Source organism: Montipora capricornis, chromosome 1 (assembly GCF_036669925.1).
Source record: "Montipora capricornis isolate CH-2021 chromosome 1, ASM3666992v2, whole genome shotgun sequence".
NCBI classification, from domain to species: domain Eukaryota; kingdom Metazoa; phylum Cnidaria; class Anthozoa; order Scleractinia; family Acroporidae; genus Montipora; species Montipora capricornis.
The window spans coordinates 13120586-13143683 of record NC_090883.1 but is presented as its reverse complement, the minus strand read 5'-3'; the positions used below and the strand labels follow the sequence as shown (position 1 = coordinate 13143683).

General features: G+C 38.7%; 1 protein-coding gene and 1 pseudogene across 1 annotated transcript; one reads left to right on the top strand and one right to left on the bottom strand.

Moving 5' to 3' along the window:
* LOC138058172 (uncharacterized) overlaps positions 1 to 23098 on the top strand; it is a 249078-nt pseudogene that overhangs the window by 202992 nt on the left and 22988 nt on the right.
* Positions 4343 to 9349, bottom strand: LOC138051555 (uncharacterized). Its single transcript, XM_068897789.1, has 7 exons — positions 9317 to 9349; positions 9139 to 9221; positions 8181 to 8636; positions 7518 to 7731; positions 6988 to 7185; positions 6734 to 6895; positions 4343 to 5091 (listed from the first exon to the last, which is right to left on the bottom strand). The coding sequence occupies exons 4-7, from the start codon at positions 7707 to 7709 to the stop codon at positions 4678 to 4680; spliced, it is 966 nt and encodes a 321-aa protein (XP_068753890.1). The 5' UTR covers positions 7710 to 7731; positions 8181 to 8636; positions 9139 to 9221; positions 9317 to 9349; the 3' UTR covers positions 4343 to 4677.

The following is a 23098-nucleotide window of genomic DNA, read 5'->3' as shown; positions in this document are numbered from 1 at the left end:
TAATCGCGAAGCTTTAAAAGGCTCCTGTTTTCGGTGAAATTATTTCCACTCCCATCGTGTACTAGTAGTTACACCTTAGGTGGGCAGTTTTAACCCGGCAAACCAGACTAACAAGGTGTGGATTGCTAAAATGTCCACAATTAAATATAACTATCTCTTGTAAAGGAACCTTATGCCGTGTTTAGACTTGAGCTGCTACCGAGGTATTGGAGTTTACTTACCTAGGTTAATATTTTGCGTGTGTAAATGCCAACTAATACCGTAGTAAACACCATTCAAGACAATAGAAGTTTAACTAAGGTAAAAGTTCGGTCTACTCTGCGAGCAGGCATGGTTAAGGTCGGTAACCAAGGTTTGGATGACAGATACATCCGCTTGCGGTCGCATAGAATTTCACATCCTGTGGTGTCGGGATTGCGTCAGGCTCATTCGATTCAAGACCAGTTTTTCGACCAAGTTTCCATGTCTGTTTCGGTCTACGAAGAAGGTATGGCAAAAAACAAAAACACCAATCCTACGAATGCGACCAACCCGAAAGGTAAAGTTAACACCGTTGTATAGCTAATTTGTGCATATAAATATTTATTTCTTGTGGTGATTGTTGATCCTCGCGCATGTATTTATTTTCTATCAATTGTTTCGCCAGGGAAGATGCATATTCCACGTTGTCGCCATTTTCCTATGCAACACAACCAGGGTTACAACCCTCCCCGTACAATCAACAGTTCATGCCACAGCAATACTATGTTCCGCCAATGATGTCCTCGATGCGATGATGGCACCATCCACCCATTCGCCTGCCCATGCAGTTCAGGCTTCGCAGTATTCGGATAAGCCTACATCGAGTCAAGGAAACGCTGAAAACGGAGCGCAAAGGAAAAAAAAATCGATGGACTGACACCGAAGAAAAGATTTTAATTGAACTGTTCGGCGAGAACGAGGATAAACTTCGCTACCGGTCGTTCAATTCCCCGGAGTGGCAGTCTATCGCCAGGCAACTGCAAGAAAGGTGCAGACGAGAGAACATCGAATGCGAGAAATCTGCCCAGCAGTGCAAAAATAAAATGGCGAACCTCACCAAAAAGTACAAGACCGTGAAAGATAAACTAAGGACCACTGGATATGGAAAGGGAGGAGACGACGAAGACGAAGAAAAGGAAACCGAGAGTGGAGCTGAGCTCATACCAAGAAATTTTCATGATATGGATGAGATTTTAGGCACCCGAGAAGCTGTTAATCCCAAGCACGTACTGGAAAGCTCACAACACGTTGACAGTTCCCCGGAAATTGATCAAGATTTGCTGGAAAAGGAGCCTTAGATGAGGAGTATTGGCGGCTGCTCGCGCCCAAAGGAGAGGAATACGCCTGGCACTTCTGGCGTTGATGGCTCTGGAGAAGAGGACGCAGATATGGCTTTCGCGAAATCACTGTTTTTCAAGAACAAAAGCGGAAAAAGGGCCCGAGCACGAGCACACCCAATCCAAAGAGTCGCGCAGTAGAATCGGTGAAATCAGCGAAAAAGAATCCTAGAAAGAAGACCAAAGGTGGGGCTGGCGCAGAGGAACAAAGCGCAGTCCTTTCGTTCCTTGAAAGGACACAAGAAAGGATGAGGCCTTCATGGAGAGGATGGCTGAAGCAGAAAGGGTAAGCAGACAACAACAGCAAAAATTTTCAATGGATGCATTGGCGATGTTAGGAAATATTCTTAAGGATGTCACCAAAGGCAAAGAATAAATAAGTAGAGTCTTTTATTCGTTTTTTCCTTGCATTTCAATCGTTTCTGTTCGTTGACGGTGATCATTATAATCATCATTAAGTGACAATCTGGACGTTTGTAATTTGTTTTTATATGTATATGGATTTTTTATGGAAGGAATTATAGTTTAAATGAAATCAGTTATTTCCTTGCGAGCAGAGTCTCCTTTCATTTTTCAAGAAAACGAGGGAAAGAGAAGCCTCAATTGATAAGCACGAATTTAAATAATGGAATATCAGCCAGACAAATTGTTAATTAATTTTAGGGAAGACTGTTCCTCTCGTGATACAAGATATAAAAAACGAAAGAGACTACAATTAATTAGGTACATGATTTAGCAAAAATAAGATTCTCTATTTCTACATTGAAAACGTAACAGTAACAGTAAGATTATAATAAATACATATTTACAAAAAAGTGGATATTGAAAAACGCAACAAAGTTTTAGCCTAGCAAGAAGCTGTACTTTTGAAAGTGGTAATTAAAAGGCAGTCTTTAATTTAATGTTTTGTTTGGGCTATGATAGATACTGCATTATATTATCTCTAATGTCCGAAGCGCCCAACTGCATATCCCCATTGAAAAAATCTTCATCCTCATAGTCGTCCTCAACTGGGTCTATAGTGCTTGGGTCTCCCACAATAATATACAGATGTTGTGCAGGACACAACAAGCCATGATAGTGAGGGGGACGCTACTTATTTTTTCCTCCATTGCTTTATAGAGACACCTCCAGCGACCTTTCAAAATTCCGTAGGCTTGTTCTATAACAACCCGCGCTTGACTGAGGGCACAATTGTACTGCAACTGACTCTCGGTTAATGTACGAGTTTGCTTGAAAGGTTTCATTAACCACTTTGATAAGGGATAAGCTGAGTCCCCAACAAGCAAAGGTCCGACTTCACAAGCCCCAATTTGTTTAGATGGCCCGTTTAGCCAGTTACCTTGACCGACCTCACTGTGCACTTTGCTCAATCGGAGAATGCGGGCATCATGTATACTGCCAGGAAACCCTGTACTTACATCGAGAAATTTAAAGGACGCATCGGCAACAGCTTGGACTACGATAGAATAGTCCTGCTTGCGATTGAAGTATTCTATTCGTTTGTTCACGGGTACTGTTTTTAAAGGGATATGGCTTCCGTCAATTGCGCCTACCACTTGTGGAAATGGAGACTTCTGTGCGAATAAGCAAATGTTTCGGGTAAGCTCCTCTTCAGTTTCTGGAAATTTTATAAATTGAGGGGCTCTTTTGGTAATGGCCTTACAAAAACCAGCTTTTAAAAGCATTGCCGTGCATCTTCCAATACCAAATTGCAGGCCCGTTGATCTGTATGTGTCTCCAGTCGCCAATCGCCACAACGCCACAGCCACTCGCTTGTTTACCGGTATGCATTCGCGTAATCTAGTGTCCTTCTTTGCCAAATCCGGACCAACCAATCGGACAATGTATTCGAACGTACATCTTGATATTCTAAAGTTCTCCTTCCACCATTCTTCAACAAAATTTCCGTTTAATAGAGCTTCAAACCAGAATTGGTTTCTCGGCCACGACCACGCACGTCTAACGCGCCTTGTCTTGCGAAGGGCAATTTGTAGCAGAATTAATCGCTTTCGTCTCGACCTGTTTAGGTGCTGCAAAAGTAAGAGCTGCTGCAATCTTGATTCCTGGGTTTGCTGATCAAGAACAAGAAAATAGAACGCGAGGACTACAAGAGCCACAGCTTCTCTTTTAAACGCGAGCATTTTATGTGTGGATTTAGAATTTGCCGCCAATTCAATAAGATTGTGATTGATGACAGATTTACCTTAGTTATTTGAGCCAGTATAAACACTGTACAAATGTACCAGGGTTTAGTAAGTTAATGTTTACCTTAGTAAACGCTTGAGTGTAAACACAGCATTAACAGTAGCAGAAAACATTTCCGCCCAATTCAAGCAAACAATTGCGCTTTAAAAGGCTATTTTCGATGAACCCATCATGTACTATAGTATAGTTTAGCTGGGTAATTTTTACACGAGCGACCCAAAGTAAAAATTGGATCTATAAACCTGCCACAATTTAATAAGTTTCTGTTTTTGAGGAAAGCTTAACTGTAGAAGAAAACATTTCTGCCCAATTCGAGTGCATGGTTAATCGCGCTTCAAAAGCTTCCTTTTGGTGAATTTCTCAGTCCCTTCATGTACTATAGTATAGTTTAGCTGGGTAATTTTTACACGAGCGACCCAAAGTAAAAATTGGATCTTTAAACACTACTGGAGTCAACCATGTGAAATATGTGTGAAGATAGCGTGAAATACATGTGAAATGTTTAACCATGTGAAAAATGCAGTGAACAAAATTTTGCGAAATTTTAGACTGTGTGAAAATAACAAGTGAAAGCCTCCTATCAATTTCACATGTCCTTTCACAGGTACAGACTATATGAAAAATCATGTCAATATCTTTATCCACCCACGTCATGCATATCAAGTAGGAGTTATGTGTGTGAAATAGAAAAATCCTGTGAAAAAGTATGTGAAATGAAAACTAACTGATCAGTAAAAAAATATGATATAATCACATGCATATGCATAATTCAATTCTATAATATGCTTTATCTTTAATTAAAATGTTCACTTTAACCACTTTGACCTGATTTGTCTGAATTCTGGTAGCATGCACAAATTGAATGTACTGTATGCACAATGCTATCTAATAATGCAGAATCAGTCTATACTGATGTGAATAAAATGATGATTCTCGAACAACATTAAATACTTCATTAATTTAAGGCCAAAGGCCTGCACAGTGTGAAAATAATATTTGACATAATTCCATCCATATATATATTGCTCAAAAGTTTAAAATCCATAAGAGTGATTCATTACCATCGTCTACAGCTGTTACAAGTGGAGGTGAAAGGCAAATAGTTTTGTGTCTACATAGTAAAGAAGACTCTCACATCCTGCTGGCATGATTTGCAAAGTTTCACCGTCACAAATTCTTTCTCTTTACCAGAGAGCTGGTCATGCAATTTGAGAAAGTGACTTATCCTTCCAATTTGGGTCTTATTGTCTCCACAAATGATCACCACAGAAGAGACAACAGCTCCAGAATCAAGTGAGGAGAATTTTAAAACAGATGTCTTTACATGGAGTTGTTTCTCTGTGGAAAATGTTTGCTTCACATTGTGTTTCCTGTCCGCAACTGAACCACAGCCTATTAAGGCCTCCATTTCTTGTTTAGTCAGGTGATACTGACTGGAAGGAGTTTCCTTGGTGTTTTGTTCATTGCCCACATCCAAAAGCAAAAGGCGTCCAGAAAGTTTCATAAACTGTACCCAATCAAATAGCTGAATAAAGATACACAATATCATGTTTAGTCAAACAATTTATTTAAAATTGTCATCACTGCCTATTTACAAAATACAGCATACTAAACTAATTGGTACTTCATAAATCTGGAACGTAGAATTTCTATCCATAAGTAAATAAAACATTACCTAGTGTTAATAATTATTTCTCTGCTGATTTAATTTTTCTGAGATTTGATGATCTGGACTGATTTTTATTCTAGTACATTTGAAATTCGAGTGATATGTGCAGAACAATCAGGGCCGATATGATCTTGCTGTACATGGAAAAGACCTTTTAAAAATTGAATGTTATCAATAATAATTATTGCCAGGAAGAAGAAGAAGAATACTTTATTTATCCACGGTTGTCTCATCAGGCATATCTATAATGATTAATTAATATTTTCAATTAAAATTACAACCAATTATATATTACAACTTTTTACTTATTTACTAACACAAAATATAAAATATAAAACCCTGCTTTCCACGAGAGCCGTGCATATCTAATCTAAGGACTATAACTAATTGTAGTAAAATGACCCGACTTCCGCAGCCCAGCACTGAAGCTTTCTAGTGTTTCTGCTTTCCGTAACCTGACTGGCAGACTTTTCCAAAGCACTGCACCAGTATAGCTAAAGCTATTTTTCAAGTAGTTTGTGCGGGGCCTTGGGATATTTAGTTTGCCCTCGGCCCTTCTCAGGGAGTATATGGTGTCACGGTGTATAAACATGGATCACATATATTCCAGTGTTAGGGATGGGCCGTTATACTTTACTCCATCCCTTCCATTGTGAGACTTTGATAAAATTAGAGACCTCTATATAACGCAAATGGAAAACAAGGTTTAATTTGGCAAATTTTCAAATAAGGAAATGAGCAGATAAAAATTGTGCAAAACAAATCTCACGGATCAACCTGTCATGAAACTTTTCTTTTCATGAGGAAACATTGGCAACAAGTACAGTGAATGGAAAACTTGTTGTTTGCCATAAACATGAATCTTTAAGATCTCTATTAATACATTGTATTCTTGGGTTGCACATGACGTCAGAAAAACTAAAATTAAAAACTTTGAGTTTTACCTTAGCATGCTTCGTTTTGAAAATAGAGCAGTTTGAATGTCGATTTTTTTTTCATGTTTGCCTCTGAGAGACATGTCATGTCAACGAAAAGATTTGACACTATGTTTATTTATTACTCTTCTAGTATAATACTTCAGTTTGTTGACTTAATTTATTGAATGGTAAGCAATTTTAATTTTTATTTGCGTGATACTTGCATGACGTGGAACCCACGAATACCAGTAGACATACCCTTGTATATACTGAATGTACTCAAAATATACACGCAAAGGTTATTCAAAAAAAAGTAATGGTTTGTCTTTGTTGCCACTCAAATTAAATCTATAAAGCATGTGTGTTCGCCTGTGTTTACCAACATGATAAAACCCTTAAGGCTTTTGTTTTCAGAATGAAAAAAATTGCTAACCAATGGAAGGGGGCACCCATTCAATAAAGGGGATTTTTATATTTGTAGATTATTAGTTTTATATTACAAATTAGTACTGCTAACAGTAATTTAGCATCCTTACAGTGTACACCTGTTATTCAAACCTACATTGTATTCTTGGACTCACCTTGTATGTTTCCATAACAGTAGCTTCCGGAAAACGGCGATTTTTGACCCTTTGACAGACCCAGCTGTTAAAACGTTCATAACAATACATCCAGCAACTATGGACTGGGCCGTACAGCTGAATCCCCTTCACAGAATGGCGCAAGATGTGAAGACTAATCGTCTGGAAGAAGATGTGTCCATCAAAATAAGTTGAATTCCAACACTTTAGTTCTTTTATTATGCCAAACAAGGTACATGTATGTATGTACATACCTGAACACTGATAGGGAAGTCACGTTCTAACCTTGCACACACTTCATTTACTTCCTTCTCCAAGGCAGGCAGGTCTTGCAAGAACTGATTGTCACTGCAAATCGTTCTAAGAACGTCCAAGAGGTGGAAGAGTGAAATCCTTTGGTTTTGTCCAAGAAGGCCTGTTAAACAAAACTTTAAGATTCCATCTGTAGGAAGCTGTAACAAAATGTTAGAAACTACGTGTAACTGTCAAACTTCACTGTTGTGGCAACTCTACTTTATAATTATTTTCGTAAGCAACCAAATCTCAAAATGATGCTTTTCAAGTAAAACGCCCAGCGGTAAGCCACAACTATAGCTGATGCCTGATCTGTACCTCTTTTACATTTAAAAACTAACATATATAGTTCAACAATCTCATGACTGAAAAAATGTAGCTGGCTATAACAACTACATTAAACAATCAAGACCTAAAACAGCAGCTTGTCAGAAGTATATACATGTAAATATGCACATTCTTTTCAGTAACTACTCAACATTACTTTTACCTGTTTCCAGTGATGTGACTTCAGGTATGGTTTCTTACAGAAGAACGTACATGGCTTCCAGCCACAACCTGAGGGTACGCGAACATTTAATGCACACTTATCAGCCAGTTTGAGGTCAGCACTTGATAAACGGAATGGAGCTGCAGGTAGCATGTTTTTCTGGCTCTTTGACTTGCCTGTCTTTCTGGTCATTTTTTCTGGTCTGGTTGGTCACCTAGGAATCAGTCATCACAAAACCTTTTATGGTTTTGACTTATTTAACATTACCTTAAAAACTGCAGTACAGTACGAGAAAGGAAACATGTGCCTGTTTTCATGACCAACACAAGTTGAAAATGAAAAAGGAAGTTGCCTGCCTGAATTAATATTTGTTAATAGAAAACTACATCACACACAGGTTTTCCAAGTTTTTTGGCAAGAAAATTTATCATGTTCAATTTATACACTAATAATTTGAAGATAATTATTCACATAAAGCAAGAATTGAGTACTTTGCTCACACTGTGTGGTCAAACACATTTTGTGGTGGATAATGCAAAATTCCATTGTCCGGCCATAATACTTGAAGCCTTTACATATTAATGTGGCATACATGTACATACATGTAATGCCTTTAGAGTTCCAGAGAGTTCAGGTGCAATAAAAGGTTGCTAAGAGACCTACTTTGTACAGCCTTTTCTGCTTCAGGCTCATCAACTTGCTTTTCCTGTGGCCAGCATCCTGGAAAACGACCCAACTCTTTTTCCGCCTTTGTAACTTTTAGAGTATCACCTTTGACGGTAATTAAGTCAAAAAATGTGCAAACGATATTTTTGAGGTCATGCATCAGGTCAAAAAAAGCTTGATTTGGCCTGTCATGGTTAGGCAGCAACATGAAGCAATTCACGCCTCGTGATCCTGTTGCTTTAGTGACATTACTGGCTTGGGCTTTGTTTTTTGCTCTGTTGTGGGCAACTGAATCCCAGAGAATATCATTGATATTTACTTCATCTGGTTTGGACCTTTTCTCTGGCTTGGAGTCTGGAAAGGACCTTTTTTGTTTACGCAAGGGCTGATCTTCACTAATATAGCTTCTGTTTTCCAGATACACTACCTTGTCCAAAGAAGACACAAATTTTCCTGTAAAAAAAAGATAATATACAAATGATTTATGATTTATGGTTTAATGTTCTGACACTGCTGAAAAACCCAAAAATCATTCAAAATGTAAACTCTGTTAAACCCTTCCTAACAAAATTAATCAACCGAAGCTACTGTACTAATTTCTCAACTTATTATGAGGCTGCTATCACACTAGTATATAAACCAATCAGCTTGTTGTGGTATTTAAAAAGGTAACCACTGTTGCATACAATACAATAAAACCTCGCAACTAAGAAACTGGATTTTTCCGAGTTAGCATAAACAGGTTCTTGAGTAAACAGTGCTCGAAATTAAAAAGAAAACATCCAGGTTGTATGTCCCTATTTCAAAAGCTGGACAACCAAACCTGTAAATTTGGTTGCCCTGATAAATTCTTGGTTGCCCATTAGAAAAACCTACCCATTTTAGTGCACTACACAAAAAAACATCCATTTTTGTATTCTTAGTGATATTAATTATATGTTAACTTTGCCTTTACCTTCTACAACATCTTTCTTGCTCAGTTTAGCTTTATTTTGAGAAGGCGGCTTTACACCTGTTAAAAATCGCGACACTTCGACTCTGTGAAAGAAAAGACTTGTATTCGGTACTGCTAATTGAAGGCAAAAAACTCAAAACCGAAAGGAATTCGAGAACAATTATGATAACGATCCTACCTTTATTTACACGCCATGTAGAGCTTGTCTCAGCTTAAGAAGTAATCACATGGCGGTCAACTTTGAATATCCCATAGTTCTTAGTGTGCGCCACTGAATTTCACGGAAGTCTGGGGTTAAGTTGTGGCATATTCAAGATGGCATCTTTGATCTTTATTGCTACTAGAGGCAAATAAAGTATTATTAACTTCACATTATCGGAAATTGACAATAGAAAACTGTCACGTAAGTCTTGTGCCATTTATGATTAATTTATTTTCTCTGTTTGAACTGACTGGGTTGTCTGTTGTTTATTCCTCAGGCAACCAGCCTCTTAATTTTACCCAAAAATCGGTTTCCCAGTAAAAGTACATCTTGAACGACCGGACGACTGCTAATTTTGAGCACTGAGCAAATGGTACATAGTAAGCACAAGTTTAGACTCTTTCAGTTCGTAAATAACTTTTTACTCTCCTAAGAAAAAAATACAATAAAGTTAAAAGTATTAAGGTTACCATGCACCTTTAGGGGTGTCTTGCATACAAGCGATCGATGTAGTGCGTCCAGTTTAAACTGTAGATGTCTAAAACCCCTATATCAAATTAAAGCTTACAGGACTGGCTATCAGACTATACCAAAACTTTTGATAAAAAAAATGAATTGTCGAATTTTTCACGACTTCTAAATGCAGGCGCCCGAATCACCTTTTAAACGTTACATGTCAAAGCGAATTTTTTTTTTTCCTAATTAAATGTGTTTCACCGTTTCCGGGGCCAAAACACTAAAAAAAGGTGTCTGCGATTTGTCATATTCAATTTCAGTGAAAAGTTACTGAACATTTTTGAAATAGGATTAAAAAAATGTGGAGTGATCGTACAGAAATCGCTCTTGAAAAAAAAGTATTTAGAAATAAAAATCTCGGAGACACGTTTTTGTTGTTTATATGTTCATCTAACCGCTGTCAAAATTTGGCGGCCATCGGACAAATTACATTTGAGTTTTAGCTCTTTAAAGTCTCCGCTTCAAGTGAAAAAATTGATTTGAAAAAACAGCGCCAAATTTTCACTTCCAGCCAAAATGCAATTACCGCCATTTCTCCCCCAATATTTAATCTTTTCCAATAATTTCTTTTTTACATTAGAGATCCCATTTCGGTCATTACTTTAACCGAAAAATCCAAATTTGGAGTAAATTGCCGATCGGAAGGTATACAGTAACCTTAAGTGGTTCAGCTTATTCCTCATATAAAATCTCCATACGGAATTAGATGTAAAAATATGACCATAAAAAGAAGAACTAAAGCACTGACCTCAAGAATTTTGAAGTTCTACTTTAGAAGATAACCATCAAACATTTGTTGTACAGGTGTAGTTCCTTGTCCTATCACAATCAGCTCCAACAGTTGATTTTACTCTCAAACACTAATAACACCTTGTTGACCTATCGCATTTGCCCAAATGTACAGAAATTTTCCATAGGTTTTACAAGAGAAGAACCAGATTCAAATTTTAGGCTAAACAGGTTCTTATAAAGAAGGGGCTAAACTGGCAAATTTTAGCTTAACAGGTCCTCAAAATACAGGTTCTTAATTAGTTGCAGAGTTTAACTATATTATTAGTGACTGACTAGTTTAAAACTTATCAGTTGCGTTACCTCTAAGCTCACTCCACATGCAACCTTGTAAGGCAGTTTGGCCTGCAGCTGTGAAAACTTTCCCCAGAACAGGGTAGTCAAGAACATAATTCATCAAAGCAACTCTGAATGTAAATGAATCATTTCTGGAGGCATCAAAAAATGTAGAACCTGAAAGTTCCAGAATTTCATCTACAACTATTTCGAGGTACGGATCAAGGTGTTTTGGCTCTTGGCCGTCTGTTTGAGCTGGAACTACACCAACTAGCATGATATTCTCAAACAGACTGCGTACGTTCCTACGTAGGTCAAGCATAGTAAGCATAATTGGCCACATGGAGTAATTAACCATATTGCCGCTGAACGGATTGACCTCTTCAGTTGAAAGTTGTAACATCATTGCTCGGAGATCACCATTGCAGAACCCTCCCTCAGAGAAAGCTTGTTTCCAGGAAGGAGAGTCATGAATATCCTGCATAATAGCAGGGTCTTCACTCGGATCACGGTCACTAGCATGGCTCCGGACCTTTTCTGAAATACTTGCGTTTCCATACATTCTCCTAAAACGAGGTCCAAGAGGAAAATAAAGGAATCTTCTTCTAGCACTCTTGTTGGCCCAATATCAACTAGATCCGCAAATGGGACACTTTTGCAGCTTTGAATAATCATATCTGTCAGTCTTGCGAAAGATGACACAGTCATTCGGACAAACGTGATAAGTCTGAGTGGGAAGCACAAATGGCTTGACGAAGTTGTAGGCTTCATCGTACGACGAGGGAAGGTTATTTGGCTGTGCTAATAAACGCTTTTTCAATCATTGTCACTATTACCACTTGATTGTGCATGTGACGTCGTAATGTCGAATTGACTTCGATTTACTTCGCTATCACTTTGCTCGCTGTTACTCGTTGAATGTGAATCTATTCTATGTCGTTTGAAATCCTTGATGCTGCTTTCCGCACTTGAATCTGATGGTTCCGCAAAAGAATAATTGCCCTCATGCTTGCAATCATTCGACTCAACCAACAATTCATTCTCGCTCCCACTTTCAGAAAACTCATCAGATGAATACCGCCCAAACACTTCTAGATGTCTCTGTAGTAACTTAACCGATTGGACGCATTTGGATTTGCAATTTTTACAAGGACAAATGAGGTCTTTGCTTCTAGTTCTCTTTGCCGTGCTAACTTTCTCACTTTTGTGGTGCTCTGAGTATGGCATTTCCCACGACAAAAATCTACAACATAACTTCTCAAAACATTGTTTGACCAACGGTGGCAAGTTTACCTTTTGTTCACCAAACATGGTGTGTACACGTCAGTAACTTGACGCCACATTTGCCATATATGTAATTTCCCGCGGTTTCAAGATACACAAGTGGCACGTGACACTTTCTCATCCAATGAAAAAGTTACAAAACGAAAGGTGCGAAAAAGTGAAGAAAAGTGTAGTTTTTCATTTCGATCATATCTACCTTTCATCAATCTTTAGGAAAGACTATATCGTTGTCGTGGCTTCTTTATTTGTAAAGTGGAAGTTCAGGAGCAAATCTTAGCTAGAGAAGTTCTTGCATTATTGAAAAAAAGCCCAGATGTTTTGTCCAGCGTTTTGGAAGCGACACAGACAGAAATTACCTCCAACAACGAGAAAACGGACGCGTTGAACTCAAGCAAGAGCTCTAGCGCTAGCTCATCCTCTGCTTCTGACGAGGAGTGTCCACAGAAGAAAACGGTCAATATCGTTTCCTCTGCTTATACCGAAGAAGATCTCCTGGCTAAACGAGGGGCAAAGAGCAAAGGATCAAAAGCCCAACAAACATTCCCGGTAAGTTGACTTATTTTACCCGCCATTTTTAAGCCTAATTTGCGACGACTGATTCTGACCTTCAATTATTTTTGTCCTGCCCTTTTCCCGAGCCTTAATTAACATAAACTCAGACAAAACACGAAATAGTCTCGATTGTATGTGTTAGGTACTTCTGGTTTGTACGGCTGATTGTGTCCTTGATCATGATCGTGAAGATCTTCGTAATAAACCTACCCAGTAATTAAATAAAGTTGTGGGGGTAAACACTCTGAAATATGTATCACAGTGGGGAGATAAATGCACCCGATCGACGTTGTTTCACTGGAGAATGATTTTTACAACATAAAAGCTGTTTCTCTCATGACAAATCCTTTTTTTTTATGCCACCATTTAATTTGAAAAACGCGCGCAAATTTACCCTTGCGCACGCAGAATGACTTGCACTTGGGTGACACTCGGTTCTAGAAGCCTGCTATCAGTGAAGTGGTGAACCAATGTTGGCCGGGGGTGTTGGTTTCTGACAGGTAGCTTGAACAAGGCCCAATTGAAACATTGTTTAGGAGGAAAGAAGGCTTGATTTTTTCCTTTTTGAAGTGGATGTGATCCACAAAATTAATTAATACTTAAAAAATTATGTTAAGGACAAAAAGCGTCTCCACTTATTTTGTGGCTGATTAAAGATCTAGAGTGGGCCAACATAAAATGCCGGAATTTAATGGTTATTAAGCTTCCCAGAGAAAAGAAGTCAATTTTAATCAAATTTAATGTGGGTACTTTCTTTCTATGTCCACAATGGGTTTAGTTTAGTTTAGTTTGTTTAGTTTGTGTTGTCTTAACTGATCAAATGTACAACACATGTTCAAAGTTAACAACTGTTAATGTAAATGCCTTTGAGTGGTATGATTTTGTCATAATTGAATTTCTTTGGCAATTTTAACTTTAATGCATATGGCAAGTACTTGTCAAAACTTGATAACATAGACTTAACTCAGCCACAAAAACCTAAACATAAACGGTTGCTTTTTTGAAAATATTTCCAGAAATCAGGAAGGAGCTGTTATTGTGTGTTTGCTATTAAGTGGCAATGTTTTCTGGCGTATTTCGTATTGCATACAGTTCAAGATAATTTTGAAAATCCAATATATTTTAAGTAATTAAAATAACATTGACTTTTTGTTTAATGGAAGGTAATCAGTGCACTTCCCCAATTGGAAGGCCATGCTCACATCATAAGGAGTAAGCTTTCTGAAAGCTTGATTTTCAGGAGAAATCAACTTAAAAATACAAAATATTGGAAGCCGGCTCAACCGGTAAGATCATACACTTGTATACGCTACATATACATATGCAGGGCATATATAAATATAGTAGGTAGCATCTGTTCTCAGCTTAAACCAGTATTTAACCTAGTTTGATTCAGTAAAGTAAAAGTAAAGTGGTGCATTTATATAGCGCCCTTATCACTAACGTCTCAAGGGCGCTTTACAATGATCAATTTACCCCCAGCGGACTGGAAGCATATACAGGCGCAAATTGCAGCCGCTTCTAAGCAGTCCATGCATGCTGGTACTCATTTCACCGACCTCGGAAGGATGGAAAGCTGAGTGAACTTTAGCGGGAAAGAAGGTCGCCAAATATTCCAGTCTCGGCAGAACCGGGAATGGAACCCGGGACCTTAGGGTTGGAAGGCAGAGATCTTACCACTGCGCCAACCCCGCCGCTCTCAATTCAAAATTCAGAATTTCCTTTGTCTCCAAACTTTAATTAAAAGACAGAAAATTGAAGATTACACAAGGAACGGATTTTACCCACAACCCATACTCAAATTTCTGGCTTTAAAAAGAGTAAACTCTACGTTTGGGGAGGCAGGGTGGCCGAGTGGTTAGGGCGCTGGATTTCAATGCAGTGACCCAGGTTCAAATCCCTTTATCCCTCTCAGGCCACTAGCTGGTGTTGTTCTGGGAAAGTGCCTGGTTCAACTCCTTGGTCATCCTTGTAAATAGCCAACTGGTTTGCGTCCTGCCGGTTGGGATTCTTATCATGTTAAGTTTACTTGAATTATTTGACTCTTTAGATTTAAGTGGAATATCTGTAAACTAGCTTGCATAGTTAAGTGCACTTCCACTATAAACACAGTCTTTTTCTTTGGTTGTCTCCTGCCAGTTGGGATTTTTGACCTTGTTTTGTTGTACAATTTAGGGCCTGTTTACATGGAGGGAGGGTGCCCCGGCTAACTGAGCTACCCTGGGTGAGCCAACTTCTCATTCGTTTCTTTAGAAAATGCATTGAGGCGTTTACATGCTAGACAGGGTAACCCGCCTTGCCGGGTCACCCTGCCTGCCTGCCTGCCCGGGGCGCCATTCTAGCCAGGATAGCTTTTTGCTATGAAAACGATTCTTGCCGGGGCATTCGGCTAGCTGAGGTGAGAAGACCGTTATATTCAAAGTTATATTCCAAGGCAGATTTTAACATTAACTGCCTCTAGTGGCTACGCTCAATTAATAAAGTGCAAACTAATAGCCCCAGACAATGAAAAGCGGCCGTTAGCGGAACAAGTGGTGGAAAAATCATAAAACTTGCTGCCAAAACCTTTCTTTTGTCCGCCATATTGTTTGCTGTTCTCACGGCTGCTCTAAAAATAGCTCAGTGACTATCCCGCTCAGGTGAGTTGCATGTAAAGGCATGGTATGTTTTAACCCTCCTAGCCGGGTAGCTCGGTTAGCTGGGCCACCCTCCCTCCATGTAAACAGGTCTTTAGATTATTTGTTTGAAATTATTTCAGTGAGGTGCCTGCAAACTAGCAAGAACAGCTAAGCACACTTCCATTATAAAAAAGGATAATACATTTATACATTTTTTATGTTAGGTTCTAAAATAAAATGCAACCCTTCCTCAGGTAGCTAATCACAAGTCCCTATGTTACACTTTCTTCTAGATTAACAAGTACAAAGATGAAGCCTGTAAGCGCCCTGTTGAAAACTCCCACAGTACTGCAGTGAATACAACACTTAATGTGGTTGAAAAGGCCCTTAATAGCACCCTCCTGGTAGCAAGGGCTGATGATGAGGAGGAGACTGGTTTCACCTTTAAACCTTCGTAAGTAATTAGGCAAGACACCAAATTAAACTGCAAGCCACATCACGTTTGTTCATTGATGGCAAGAATGGCATTGATATTACCCTCTGTTCATGAATCCACAGTGAAGAGTTAATTGTCATGGATGGCTCCAAAAAAGTTGCCAGGGGAACTTTTATACGTCCTTCCAAACAAACAGTAAGTAGCTAGTCAGTATAACATAAAATACTATTTTTGGTCATGCACGTATAGAGATATATACCACAGCATGGCTCAATAGGAATTAGATAGGGCAAGCATACGCACTATGTTATAATACATTTAATTATCACACCAATTTAACTAACTTATCTATACCTTATTGGTCATGGCACAAAGTTGGCTTATTTATCATGAGATTATATGTAACACTATTTCAAAGTAATTGGTACTCTTTCAAAGTAATTGGTACTATTTTATGTTATTCACTATTAGATGTTATTGCCCATTAGAACCAATCAGAGGTGATCATTTTTGAGGGTGCCAAGTTTGGCTAACATTATCCACTTTATGCTCTGTTATATCCAATGAGAAACCTGTTCGTGAATAACAGGATAATAACGAATAACCAAGATAGCATTATCCAGTAATATTAGCCGCATAACCCAATAACATTTCAGAAACAAAATAACTAAAATTCTTTTCAAATCGAATGAATATAATAAAGTTTTTACGCTCAGTATTGGAGTCAATGAGCATTGAACTGCCAAGGCCTATGAGCTTTGCAAAACGAAATACATTATCATTGAATACAACCCGGTCGTTCAAACAAACAACTTGAGTAAATACTCAAAGACATGGAGATGGACAATAGCAGATGCTATCAAAACACTGAAAAGCACTGACTTGAAAGAAAAAAAGAAGCCGAAACAAAATTAGGTTCAACGTGTGAACTTTTAAAGCACTTTCATAAAATTCTTTTCAAATCGAATGAATATAATGAAGTTTTTACGCTCAGTATTGGAGTCGATGAGCATTGAACTGCCAAGGCCTATGAGTTTTGCAAACCGAAATACATTATCATTGAATACAACCCGGTCGTTCAAACAAACAACTTGAGTAAATACTCAAAGACATGGAGATGGACAATAGCAGATGCTATCAAAACACTGAAAAGCACTGACTCGAAAGAAAAAAAGAAGCCGAAACAAAATTAGGTTCACCGTGTGAACTTTTAAAGCGCTTTCATTTTATCTCACTCTGAAGAGTCGCAATGTTTACTGTTCATTTTTGTTTTCTCTAATAAGCCATGCGTAACAGAATAATGCTGAATAACCGACATTTTGTTAGCCTCTAACCTTAGCCATCTGTATAGCGAATTAGAGAGATAAGGAAGCTCACGCGAAACCTTTTAATTGACCGCAAGTCGTACCTATTAAATGGTTTTGCGCGCAAACCTTAATTATAAAGACGAAAAAGGAAAACTATAAAAAAATAACGTCTTTTTTATTTTATAGTTTTTAGCCTTGTACCTACGTGTTTCATTTTACCTTTCTAGCGAATAACATGTAAAAGAAGAAAGAAGGAAAGAAAAGTCCAAGTTGCGCCACAAAATGGACTCTGTCTTTTCCTAATGGATTGCGTGACAAATTTTGACCCTAAAATGGGCCCATCCACTATCGTCCGTGTTTTTAGCACATTTATCGGTAAACTGAGAATGTTTTTCTCACCCTGAGAACAGTTTTCAGGGCGCATGAAATCACATTCAGTCTCAAGAAACAATTCTCAGTATCTACCAATGAGAACTGGTGAGTTTTCAATTAAAATAACATGTCTGGTAAGGATCTGTCGTGAATCACCGATAAACAATTACTCTTGAATGTTTGCTAATCATCATCGATGAGCCACATGTGAATGAGTTTGGGCAATAGTCTTTGATCAATGATTCCCAAGTTAAAATCTCGACTTACTTCACAAAAACGATGTTTATGTGGTCCTTTAGCTATAAAGATTATCGGCATAAAAATATACGGGTGATAGTAAGCTCAAATTAAAACGTGTTAATTCAGTCACACACTGTTCCACACACTTGCATATTACGGGAAAGGCAACGTAAAATTCTGCTTTTCCATTTTACATTCCTGTAAAGCCAATGAAAAACGGAAACTTACCGACAGTGAGTCGATCCATTGTCCAAATTTCCATTCACTAGGTTTCCTTGGTCCATAACTAGAAAGCGGATTATACTTTTCCCTGAAATTCGCACCAAAATTTCCAACACGCTTTTTCAGCCACTGTTTCTGTACAATCTCAGCGAATAACGCCTCTGCCACTCAGAGGATGTCTTACCTCTTTGCGACAAATTTAATTTCAGTACTAGCTTGGTGCACTTATCTTCGTCCTTCTGCCCAACTCTTAAGCACCTTCCACTGATCATGACGTCGACCCTGAGCGCGCACTAGCCCGCCAAGCCGGACAACATTCACGATTTTAACACGTATATCGTGTCATACAATCTTGACAGGTCGTCGGCAGGCGGTTTGCGTCAAGATGCTTACAGAATGGAGAACTGTTCTCGTTTTCCACCAATGAACGTTGTTATTGCTCTTATGTTATCGTCGAACAACCCCATCAGATTATTCTCCTAAACCTTTCGCTTTTTTTTTTTAAGCGTATCGTTGAGATGCCTTTGGTCTTTTATTGTGTTAATGATGGCTAAACTCGTAAACACTGAACGTTTCAGCACGCGGTTTTTCCGGTCAACGTATCAGCCACATTGAAAAATTTAGCACGAACCCTGGTGAACTCGTATTCTGTCTCCAGGGAACTTTCGCGTGTTGGTTGGTGAAATACAGCTAATGATCGTGACTTTTCGTCAAGGTACTGAAAATTTGACAAAATATCGTACTTTGTTCCTGTGAATCATCGCTCAAGACGCCGCTCGAACTGCAGCTATTTTTCGACGAAAGTTCGCGACATTAAAAGAGCGCCATGCACGCTTTTTGGTTGCAATACTTTTGCACAACATTTCATATCATCGACGCCGGTCACTATAAAATTAATTGACTGTTCTCGTTTTCAGCCAATCAACATCCTTATTGCTTGTATATGCTCTCAAAAACAACCCAATCAAATGAGGAGGAATTCTCCTGACAGAGCAAATAAATGTTGCTGAGATGCAAACTTCAGAAGGCAGTGATTAATGTTGGATTTTTCTGAGTAACAACGACGGGAGCTTTCGAGGTGTCGTGTTTCGTGATCATCATGAGCAAGCAAGTTCGCGGTATTCGTTCGATTTTCTGCGCTGCATAGGTTTTTTTATTCGTACCCAGAGTTGTACTGGAGTTCAGTTCTCCGAGAGAACAAATGTCAGCAGTAGATAACACCCGCGGCTTTGTCACAGTGGCTAATCGGCATCGACGCTGCCCTACAAGGGTCATAATGAACTAAAAACTCTCAGAAATGAGAGATGTGGTCGTGGTTTTCTTTCTTGTATCCCTTTCCCTTCACATGACGCTTTACCTTGTGGGGGAAAACTCCTGGGGAAAACTTCCACAAAATTTGCGTGTCACCTCCAAGAAAGTGTTTCCGGTCAATGTGAGACACGTACATCTCAGTGCTTTTAAGAAAAGGAGTATTTTGGTTTTCACTGCTTTCTATCTGACCTATGGTCTTGCAGGACAATGCTTAAAAAGAAACTTTGTCCGACACTTTCTTACTTTTGAAAAGGCTTTGAATTCTCGCAGGTGGCCGAGGGAGGCTCAGCATTTGAATTGCAGATAAAAGATTTCCGTGCCACAGAGCTTCATTAGGCGTCTTGTTTGTTCGAGGACTGTTCGCGAATGCAGCCACTGGCGGTTAAATCCCCGAGATGAATGCATCTTTGTTTAATCAGTGGAGTCATTGAGCCTATCTCGGCAGTGTCAGGATTTGACTAGTCCACGAAAAGCCTTTCAGTTTCAATCAATTTTTTTCACAGGATGGACACATTTCTATGAAAACTCGGCTTATGAATGGTTACTTGATCATTTATTTTAAACATCCTGGACTTCTCTTTTACCGGCCATTTTACAGATTTAATTATTTTATTGATCTGGATATTTGGAGCGCAAAAGGGATTCTCGAGATGTCGCATTTCGCAATCACGAGCTTTTTTTGCAGTATCCGACGTACTGACGTTGCTCGATTTTCTGTGCTACAGAGCTTTATGTGTTCGTACCCAGAATTGCGGAGTTCAGCCAACTGCAGTTTTGTTTGTCTGAGAACCGTTTGCAAATTCAGCCACTTGTCGTCAGCAGCCGACAATGATAATTAATGCACCAAAGTCTCAGAAATTGGAGATGTGGTCGTGTTTTTTGTTTCTTGTATCCCTTTCCCTTCGAATGAAGCTTTACCTTGCGGGGAAAACTTCCACAAAATTTGCGTGCCACCTCCAAGAAAGTGTTTCCCAGTCGAAGACAAAAAACTCCTATTATGGTTGTTAATGGTGAGATACGTATATCTGCTTTTAAGAAAAGGAGTATTTGAGTTTTCATTGCTCTCCACCTGACCTATGGTCTAATATTCAATAGAACGCTTAAAAGAAACTCTGTCCGACAATTTTGTGCCTGTGAAAGGGCTTCACCTTCACCTTCTTCACCTTTATCAAGTCGATGAGGCATCACACCTCTCTAGTTCTTCATCTCGGCCAAAGAAGGCTCAGCATTGTATTGTAGATGTAAGATTTGGAACCGTGCCACAGAGCTTTCTTGTTTAACATTCCCATAGTTGTTCTTTATTTCTTCCAAGAACTGTTCACAAATGTAGCCACTGGCGTCTCGATCCCAGAGAGTACCCCAACGATAATCTTCAGTGAAATATGTGTGCAGAAGAGTCAAACTAGTGTTCTAAGAATTTCGGTTCTATGTTGCCAAACAGCTATAACTAAGCTTTCTTTAATAAAACATCACCTTAAAGATTTGCAACTATGGGAAACGTAGTCCATTAGCCAGTCTTTAAACACTACACGGAGCCTAGAAATGTCTCTCAAAGGTTTTTGGCTTATTGGTGCCCTATTACTGAACCAATATATGACTGGTTACTTGATCATTGATTTTAAACATCCCAACCTTTTTAAATTTTAACGGTCAATTTTTTTTTAAATTTAAGAATCGATTTTAATTATTTTACCGGTCTGCATATTTGTAGCGTTAAAGTGACCTTGGCTGACGCTTACAAAGGGACCTTGTTGCTGTAGCTTTCGAGGTGTCGTGTTTTGCGATCATGAGCACTTTTGGCGCGCCGTTTGTTTCAAAATTAATTATACCTGCCGATTGGCCCACTCATCAGTTAGTCACATGCTCCCTTCACTAAGTGACCTTTCTAGTTTGGATAATTAGCATTTCTTGATCAGTTGCGAGTCACTTCTTCAATATTCAATCAGTTATACTGATTTATCGATTAGTTGTGTCTCTTACATTCGATCAGTTGTGCATGCCCCTGACATTCTATCAGTACTGTTTTGTTGATTAGTTGTGTGCTTAATATTACTAATTTATCGATCAGTTGTGTCCCTAATATTCGATCAGTTGTTCTTTTTTATCGATCAGTTATACGGTTTTATCGATCAGTTGTACTGATTTATCGACCTGTTGTGTCCCGCGGCCTATAATATTCAATCAGTATATATACTGTTTTTATCGATCAGTTGTGTCCCTAATATCCAAACAAACACCCGGGGTCTTTAATAACCAAGGAGAACGTGCTCCTTTTGTGATGACATCTGCAAATGGTTTCGAAAATGGTTACACTCTCCAGTCTTCTCGGATAAGGGCAATAAATCCGTACAACTGATCGAATATCAAGGAGACAACTGATCGATAAATCCGTACAACTGATCGAATAGTAGGGACACAACTGATCGATAAATCAATACAACAGATAGGAATATTAGGGACACAACTGATCGAATAGACCTTCAATCAATGGCTCTCCTATTGAGCATATTACTACTGCTAAATCGCTAGGAGTGCTTATTGATGATAACCTTACTTGGAGAAGCCATATTGATAAATTAACCAAGAAAAGTGCTTACGGTATTGGGGCCATAAAGCGAATCAGGCATCTTGTCCCCTGTGGGACCTTACATTCTATTTATCAGGCCCTAGTACACCTCATTTCAACTACTGCAATATTGGGGAAACTGTGGAGTAACTTTGCAGGACAAACTGCAGAAACTACAAAACAGAGCAGCCCGTGTCTTGACTTACTCTAACTACGACGCTGATGTCAACAATTTGTTTGAACTCTTAGGATGGAAATCCCTTGACTCTCAAAGGCAAATTGAAAGAGCAACAATGGTATTTAAATCCCTACAGGGACTAGCACCTGAGTATCTCTGCTCAAAATTTGTCCATCGCGACTATGGTTATTGTTTAAGACACTCTGTGAATAAGGTAAATGTTCCGCAACCGCGCACAAACTACTGCAAAAACAGCTTTAGCTATTGTGGCGCAGTTTTGTGGAACCTCAATCAATTCAAACGACTGATTAAAGAGGTTATCTAGGCCATTATTCTAAACACGGCATTCATGGAAAGCAGCTTTTATTTTTTGATATTGAGTAAGATAGTTAATGTAGTTTACATAGTTTTATGTATACTTGGTTTTAAATTTTTAATTGTACATACGGTTTTATATTGCTGGTGAATTGTACCGTGGTTAAGATTAAATAAATAAAATAAATAAGTAAATATTAGGGACGCAACTGGTTGATAAATCAGTACAACCAATCGAATATTAAGCACAAAACTAATCAATAAATCAGTACAAGTGATCGAATATCAGGAACACAACTGATCAAATGTCAGAGACAGTCAACAGATCGAACTAATTGAATAAAAGAATCACAAGTCAGGGTTCAGCCAATTGCCGTTTTGTTTGGCCGAGAACCATTCGCAAATTTAGCCACTTGTTGTCAGCAGTACAGTTTTCCAAGTCTACGACCTAAGGAATCAAGAAAATAATAATTGCTAGACTCTCTATAGGTTTATCTAATAAGATGTATTGACGGAAATTCCTCAATGATGTCTTACTTGAAATGAAATAACAAAAAGAAATTAGGGGCTCCCAGCTGAAAGAATTAGGGCGATATGCCCATCGCGTCTCTGAGAAGTCCAAAGAACAGACTCTATTATCAAGTGGATTTTCTAGATGACAGTCAAACGCCAATACGTTTACTGAGCTACCGCTTAAGGTTTAACGTGAAGAATCAAAAGCACTGTCATAGTAGCTGTGGTCTAGGCATTTCGGCATTGCCGGTATTACCATTCAG